Here is an 8,582-nt window from a genome sequence, read left to right on the forward strand (position 1 = left end):
GGAGGTGTGCTGCCTTTTGTTTACAGTTTACAAGACTCTCTTCCTGGTACGCTAGCATCACAGGAACCTGTTGACAGAGCCAATTGGACAAAGGTGCAATGCAAACAGGCCAGGGGAAAAGACCAGGTTGTTCCACAGTTTGAAAAGGGTTAATGTGGCTGAGATGGCAGATAAAGCTTATTGTGAACAACACCAGCCTCAGGTTATACAGCCCCCCCCCCCCCCCCCCCCCCCCCCCCCCCCCCCCCCCTCACCCACCCACCCCTCTCAATAAAGAGCAGCAGATGTAGACAATTACTTCCCCCTGTGACGCAGAGTGAGCTCAGGTCAGGGAGTGTGTACAGTATGTGTGCGTGCGTGCATGTGTTTGTGAGGGGGCTGTGACTACCCTATGAAAAAAGGGCAGCCACAAGAGGACTTAAATAGAGCAACAGGAGGATGAGATGACCACTTGTATCCGATGTGGATCTGCAGGATGTATCTGAAGGTAAGAGGTCTTGACTCAGGTCGAATTGGACTTAAGGGATCCTCAACACTTTACTATAGACCTAACTGAAATTGATGAAGGATGAGGCTAATCAATTTTAGAAATGTTAATTATAGTTTGTTCTGTAATCATTAAAGGTGCAAATAATGCATGGAATATGACTCAGCATGAATTGTAATGTTATCCATTGGTTTGTTCCCACCAGTTACGCATGGTAACCATGGGCTATATGATGTGTCAATATAGTAATGTAAGATGTCTGAAGATAAGATTTAGATTTCTCTGCAAACCTAATTTGCAGAAATTATAAACTTAATCCGTAATCACCTCTGTTACTGAAAGTCATTGTGATTTTCATAGAAGATTGGTACTGTGTGTACTGTGTGTACTATTTGTTCTTGACTAGCACGTGGTAAAACGAGACATGATGGAGCTGTGCGATTAGACATTTGTTTAACATATGGACCAGTCCTTATTTACAGTATGTGAGCACCACGGCAGGCAAGCAGGCTGCACTTTACCTTGATCAGAACAGAACACAGCAGGCAGGGTTCGGAGAGGGCCCTGGAGGAAGTCTAATCCTATTGCTGAGAGAAAAAAAAACATCCTCGGAGCCAAATGTCTCTCCAGAAATACCATGCCTGACCATCCAGGCAGCAGCCACCAGTTCACTCCATTAGCTACCACATCCCAGCTTATTAAATTGAAATGGATGGTGCATGAGTGGTGGCTGCAGGGCAGGGATAGGTAACGTTGGAGGTAGTACACTCACAGAGAGATGAGACCCCTTCAGATCATTTACTATTAAGGTTTTATATTTTCAGATGAAAAGAGTATACCTGGGGTAAGTTATGTGTAGTTAGTTTAGGACTAACTCAAATGTAGTGGTGTAACGATAATGTACAGACACGGTTGTGGGGACATATTGTTGTGACTAAATTGGTAAACAAATGTTGATGTTGTCAAATATGTTTTAATAATCAGCATATCTGTTTCTCATCCGAAAAAGAGAATTGTTCTGTAGCTATTGGCCCAGGGAACGTGGAGAGCTATGCCACTATTCAACCCCTTGGCGTGGGTGCGGGAGTGGCTGCGACAGAGCAGAGGCTCCTCCAGATTGGTGCTGGTGGTCGTGTGTGTTGCCCTGCTACTGGATAACATGCTGCTTACTGTTGTCGGTGAGTCCAGACAACCCACACACACACACACACACACACATACGCACAAACACACACTTTCAAAAGTGCACGTGGCGTGTACCTTAGATCGGGCAGTGACATCTGCATTGAAAAAGGGACATCACACATTTTAATATTTAGCTGCAGGGCCAACAGTGCAGCTAGCGTGACCATGGCAATTGCCTTTACCTGGCATGACCTCTAGACCCCACAGAGAATAACTCGGGTTGACAGAGAGCAGCGCGACCACATTCCCCCTCATGGAGTAGATCCACTGTGCCATCTCTTATGACCGAGACAAAAATGTTGACCTCTCTTCCTTCCATTGCCTTTTAAAGTCCACAGTCTCCCCCAAACCCAAATGTGTCATCTCTCCTCTCTCGCAGTGCCCATCATCCCAACCTTTTTATATGCCCTTGACCACCCGACACAAGACCCCTTCATCCAGCCAAGCACACAGAGGCCATCTGAGGAGGGCTTCACATTGGCATCGGTCCACTCCTTCTACGACAACACTTCCTACAGCCTCAGAGGCTCTGAGAGCAACCTGTCTGAGGCCCTCCTCTTCAACATCTCCAGGAACTCCAGCCAGGTGAAAGGCAGCACATGCCAGGAGGACAGTGCCTTCTTGGACAAGGAGAATGTTCGTGTGGGACTCCTCTTTGCTTCCAAGGCTCTGGTGCAGCTTCTGATCAACCCCTTTGTGGGTCCCCTGACCAACAGGTACATGTTCCGGCTTCACAGCAAGTGTTTTGTGTGTGTGACAAAATCAGCTAGCTAGGACAGTGTTCAAGTTCTCATTTATTGAAAATGAAGAAATACAATACACACTGGTTCTAATCATATCCTTCTCTTTTTTCCCAAGGGTTGGATATCACATACCAATGTTTGCTGGCTTCATCATCATGTTTGTTTCAACAATAAGTATGCGTGTCTGACACTGACACACACTTCTAACTTGTTACACACAGTTGATAATGAGATATAATTGAGGTAGTGATCTCTAATATACATACCATGACTGTTTCACAACTCCAATGTGTCATCTTTAGATTTGATTGTATCTTACCACAGGGCAGTCATAGTAACGGTTGTTGTGTCTGGTGGTTGTCAGTGTTTGCCTTTTCAGGTACATACGCCTTGTTGTTTTTTGCTCGCTCTCTTCAGGGAATTGGTTCCTCTTTCTCCTCTGTGGCAGGTACTGTGTGTGGGTGTTTTGTTTTGTGTTTCACAATAATATCCTAACTCCACAGTGTTGCAATAGAAATTGAACTATTTTGTCCTAGCATCTTAATGTCTAAGTGAAAAGCACGTCTTCTCCTGTAGGGCTGGGAATGTTGGCCAGTGTGTACACAAATGATGAGGAGAGAGGCGTAGCCATGGGGATCGCTCTGGGTGGACTGGCCATGGGTGTCCTCAGTGAGTTACTCCCCTTACTCCCCCTTTCTAAGATCCTAGTGTTCCAGTGTGGCTCAGTTGGTAGAGCAAAACACTTGTAATGCCCAAGTTTTGGGTTCAATTCCCACTGTGGCCACCCATACGAAAATGTACTGTATGCACACATTACTACTGTAAGTTGCTTTGGATAAAATCATCTGCTAAATAGCAAATGGTTATGATGAAATGTGTATTATGCTACAACATGACAAACTTCAAATCATCAAGTGGAATATATGTAAAATCAGCTACTTTTTCTTGAAAATGTCTTTGACAGTTGGAGCGCCATTTGGCAGTGTGATGTATGAATTTGTGGGGAAGACTGCTCCTTTCTTAATCTTGGCTTTTCTTGCAGTATTTGATGGAGGTAATCAAATTAAAATATTTCTTATAATATTACATCAAGAACTGATTTAATCTCAGTGCTATGACTGCATTGACTGTTTCAATACCGTTTATCTGTTACACTTTACATTACAGTGACCTCATTACATTGTAATTATTCCTGTAATTACAGTGTAACAAGTATCGTAGTCACTCAGTACAGTGTAATAATGAGTAATTACAATTGTCGTTGCACTTGTACAGTACGGTCTGTACTTACAATGTACTTAAGGTTACTTAGGCTTAGGGTCGGTGCTAAGGTTAGGGTTACGCTTAGTTCAGTGTAATATGAGGAATTACTATATGTGTTGCTACACTGTAATTACAGGAGTAGTTACACAGTACTAAGGGCACTGTAACATAAAGTGTTACCAGATTATCTCTTGTGGCTACCAATCAGAATGAACAGTTTAGACAGGAAAGCTGCTTGTATTGTTCGGAGAGTACAAGATATATTCTAGGAATGTTCCTTAATGCCAACTGACTGACTCTCTAACTACACAGCGTTACAGCTTTGTATACTTCAGCCATCAAAGATTTCACCAGGAGTGAGTATACTTTTACCATCTCTTTCAAGATAAAAAAAAATGTAATAAACTCTCAAAATGAACATAACTGACTTGATCAAATCCCAATCACTGAAAATAGTGGGGCTTCATCTCAATTCAACTTTCCTTGATTCCCCAAATGCTATATCCCACCTCCCACCTCCCACCTCCACAAACCATTAGAGAAGAAAGCCTGAGGCGAGGGACGTTGGACCTTCTGTTCCAATACTGTAGAGTAGGAGGCGAGGAGCTAGGATGTGAGGAACCTCGGGAAATACAAATTCAGATTGGGCCAGAGTGTGTACGAATCAGTGTAGTTCAAGATGCACCGAACAGAAGCCATCATTGCATTAAGTTACACGTTGTCTTATTTTATAATGTTGACGTTTCACAACTCCCTCACATTAGAAAAAAACTGATATTTTTTCTGTCTTTCTGTCTCCTCCGGCTTAACATTTCACATGAACTTACAGAGTGTGGAGGGCACTCCTTTGCTGACCCTACTGAAGGACCCCTACATTCTCATAAGCGCAGGTGGGACTGGGCCTTGACTGTCAGAATAACAAACCAGAGAAGAAGGCTAAACACAGAGGAAGTGTCCCTAATGTCACCCTATTCCCTATCAGTGCAATACTTTTGACCAGGCCCTATGGGTGAAGTAGTGCACTAAATAGGGATTACATTGCCATTTGGGATGCAGACATAGTCGTAAAACAGAAGTGAGCTGACCTTGGTGCTTTGGTTTCAGGCTCTCTGTGCTTCGCCAACATGGGAGTTGCCATTCTGGAGCCCACACTTCCCATCTGGATGATGCAGACCATGTGCTCTCCCAAATGGCAGCTTGGTACGTTCCTGTATTGTCTTTTTCTTTACAATTAATATTTTAGATTGCAATAGTCCTTCCTGTGTCTGACAGTGTTTTGCGTTTGATTTATAGGTATGGCTTTCCTACCAGCAAGCATTTCTTACCTTATTGGCACCAATTTATTTGGTTTGTTGGCTAACAAAATGGGAAGGTAGGTTTTCGTTGATCTTCTCCCGTTAGCGTCTATTTGTTCCTACATACAGTACCAGTCAAAAGTTTTGACACACCTACTCATTCAAGGGTTTTTCTTTTTTTTAAATTTTCTACGTTTTAGAATAGTAGTGAAGACATCAAAACTATGAAATAACACATATGGAATCATGTAGTAACTAAAAAAGTGTTAAACAAAGCAAAATATATTTTAGATTTTAGATTCATCAAAGTTGCCACCTTATGACATGTTGACAGATTTGCACACTCTTGGCATTCCCTCAACCAGCTTCACCTGTAATGAGGTCTTGAAGTCTTGAAGGAGTTCCCACATATGCTGAGCACTTGTTGGTTGCTTTTCCTTCAATCTGCGGTCCAACTTTTCCAAAACTATCTCAAGAGGTTGGGTGATTGTGGAGGCCAGGTTATCTGCTGCAGCACTCCGTCACTCTTCTTTTTGGTAAAATAGCACTTACACAGCCTGGAGGTGTGTTGGGTCATTGTCCTGTTGAACAACAAATGATAGTCCCACTAGGCGCAAACCAGATGGGATGGCGTATCACTGTAGAATGCTGTGGTAGCCATGCTGGTTAAGTGTGCCTTGAATTCTAAATTAATCACAGACAGTGTCACCAGCGAAGCACCCCCACACCATCAGACCTCCTCCTCCATGCTTCCCATTGGGAACCACACACGCAGAGATCATCCGTTCACCTACTCAGCATCTCACAAAGACACGGCGGTTGGAACCAAAAATCTTACATTTGGACTCATCAGACCAAAGGAAAGATTTCCACAGGTCTAATGTCCATTGCTTGTTTTTCTTGGCCCAAGCAAGTCTCTTCTTATTTTTGGTGTCCTTTAGTAGTGGTTTCTTTGCAGCAATTTGACCATGAAGGCCTGATTCACGCAGTCTCTTCTGAACAGTTGATGTTGAGATGTGTCTGTTACTTGAACTCTGTGAAGCTGCAATTTCTGAGGCTGGTAACTCTAATGAACTTATCCTCTGCAGCAGAGGTAACTCTGGATTTTCCTTTCCTGTGGCGGTCCTCATGAGAGCTAGTTTCATCATACCGATTGATGTTTTTTGCGACTGCACTTGAAGAAACTTTCAAAGTTCTTGACATTTTCCGGATTGACTGACCTTCATGTAATGAAGGACTGTCATTTTTCTTAGCTTATTTGAGCTGTTCTTGCCTTAATATGGACTTTTTTAACAACTGATTGGCTCAAACGCATTATGAAGGAAAGAAATTCCACAAATAAACTTTTAACAAGGCACGCCTGTTAATTGAAATGCAATCCAGGTGACTACCTCATGAAGCTTGTTGAGAGAATGCCAAGAGTGTGCAAAACTGTCATCAAGGCAAAGGGTGGATACTTGGAAGAATATCAAAGATAAAATATATTAAGATTTGTTTAACAATTTTTCAGTTACTACATGATCCCATATGTGTTATTTCACAGTTTTGATGTATTCACTACTATTCTACAATGTAGAAAATAGTCAAAATAAAGAAAAACCCTTGAATGGGTAGGTGTGTCCAAACTTTTGACTGGTACTGTATCAATGATAAATATATAAAAGCATTTCTCCATCTCTTTATTGCTAGTCACTCAGTAAAGGATATCTCATGTAAGCCTATGGGGGTTGTGTGAATCGGTGTGTTAGTGTGTGTGTGTGTGTGTGTGTGTGTGTGTGTGTGTGTGTGTGTGTGTGTGTGTGTGTGTGTGTGTGTGCGTGTGCGTGTGCGTGTGCAGGGGCGGACTGCCCAAAATGGGGCCTGTGTGTGTGTGCGCGCTTGCGCGTTTGTGATGAAGTTGATGATTCGCAGTCAGGAGAAGGTATTTTTCTCTCCTCAGGTGGCTGTGCTCCATGATTGGAATGTTTATTGTTGGCATCAGTCTCCTTTGCGTGAGTATTATTTCCTATGCACTTTTTTGGCTCTGCAAGATCACAAGGTAGTTCAATGAATAACCATCATATTTCTTGTCCTATAGGTTCCTTTTGCAAAGAACATCTATGGTCTTATTGGTCCAAATGCAGGCCTGGGGTTTGCTATTGGTGGGTGCCAATGTGTTATATAGAAACACATATGAATGATGGTCTGAATCACCATTACAACTATGAACTGTCTGCTGTGTGTATTAGGAATGGTGGACTCCTCTATGATGGCCATAATGGGATACCTGGTGGATATTCGCCATGCCTCGGTCTACGGCAGTGTTTATGCCATAGCTGATGTCGCATTGTGTATGGGTTTTGCTATTGGTGAGTGATCATTCCTTTGTTGTCTGCTTCTACACAAATACAGCAAATACAGTAAATCACTTAAATTGTATGACCCAGCCAGGTGGTCTCAGCGATTCAAATTTTCCTAGCTTGTCTGACCCAGCAGCATCCTCTGTCTCCCGTGTTGTTGTGATCCAGGTCCTTCGATAGGGGGCTCCTTGGTCAGGGCCATTGGATTTCCTTACCTCATGGTATTCATTGGCATCATCAACATCTTCTACGCTCCACTGTGCTTCTTCCTGCGTAATCCTGCCATCAGGGAGGAGAAGATGGTGAGTGGTATTTCCTATTTGCTATCCCCTGGCTCCAGTCATAATCCAGACCCACCAGAATGTCTGGACCAACGTGTTCTAACACATCCTAGGAGGTGAGGTTTGCAATCCAATGTGTTTGTATCAGTGCCAGCTAACAGAGAATCAGCCCTCACATATAGTGGGAAGGTGTATTAGCCAAAGGTATAATTGTAGAAAAGATAGTGCCTCTTATTGATGTGGGTCTTTACCGAATAATTATGATCATGGTTTTAAAGATGATGGTCATGCACTTCAAAGATACAGTCATAACAGAAAATAAGGAATAAATGATTAGAAATTAATAAAAATAATTATATTATGAAATCCAATTAATTATTTAATAATACCAATAGGAGTATAAGAGTCAAATATGAAAATAAAGATTATTTCCTACTCTTGTAAAATAATTGTATGCCCTAAAATCAGGTAATTTCTTACGGCCCATGACAATCTTTTACAAATGTCTTATGTGTCTTGTAGGCCATCATAGACCAGGAATGCCCTCTGCACAGGAAGAGCTACAACACACAGAAGGAGTGTCGAGAGTTCCCTTTGAGTGACGAGAGCGAGGAGGAAACGGAGGAGTAACATGCTCCTTGTCAACCCAACACACATTTTTTTACAGTGAAAGAGCAGAGGCATTGTTCATAATGCCTTTGAATTGACATGATGTCTAGAAAATACATTTTGTTAGCACTTATCTTTATTCAAAGTTTCCTAATGACCTCTGTACTTAGTTTATTACTGGAAATAACAAACAATGGCACCTGTGTTTTTAATATGGCATGTATAGTGACAGTAGTGTTTGCATTTTATTGTGTGTGTGTGTGTGTGTGTGTGTGTGTGTGTGTGTGTGTGTGTGTGTGTGTGTGTGTGTGTGTGTGTGTGTGTGTGTGTGTGTGTGTGTGTGTGTGTGTGTGTGTGTGTGTGTGTGTGTGTGTGTGTGT

The 8,582-nt window shown here is 42.4% G+C and overlaps 1 protein-coding gene across 1 annotated transcript; it reads left to right on the forward strand.

The window, feature by feature from the left end:
• Positions 1 to 1,538: 1,538 nt before the first annotated feature.
• On the forward strand, positions 1,539 to 8,223 carry LOC120051891 (chromaffin granule amine transporter-like). The gene is made up of 15 exons (XM_038998781.1): positions 1,539 to 1,665; positions 2,052 to 2,388; positions 2,531 to 2,589; positions 2,780 to 2,863; positions 2,992 to 3,084; positions 3,380 to 3,469; positions 3,991 to 4,034; positions 4,508 to 4,568; positions 4,783 to 4,878; positions 4,972 to 5,050; positions 6,913 to 6,964; positions 7,051 to 7,114; positions 7,202 to 7,321; positions 7,481 to 7,614; positions 8,116 to 8,223. Exons 1-15 carry the CDS (start codon positions 1,539 to 1,541, stop codon positions 8,221 to 8,223), a joined length of 1,548 nt encoding a protein of 515 aa, XP_038854709.1.
• Positions 8,224 to 8,582: the final 359 nt, after the last annotated feature.

Source organism: Salvelinus namaycush, chromosome 1 (assembly GCF_016432855.1).
Source record: "Salvelinus namaycush isolate Seneca chromosome 1, SaNama_1.0, whole genome shotgun sequence".
NCBI classification, from domain to species: domain Eukaryota; kingdom Metazoa; phylum Chordata; class Actinopteri; order Salmoniformes; family Salmonidae; genus Salvelinus; species Salvelinus namaycush.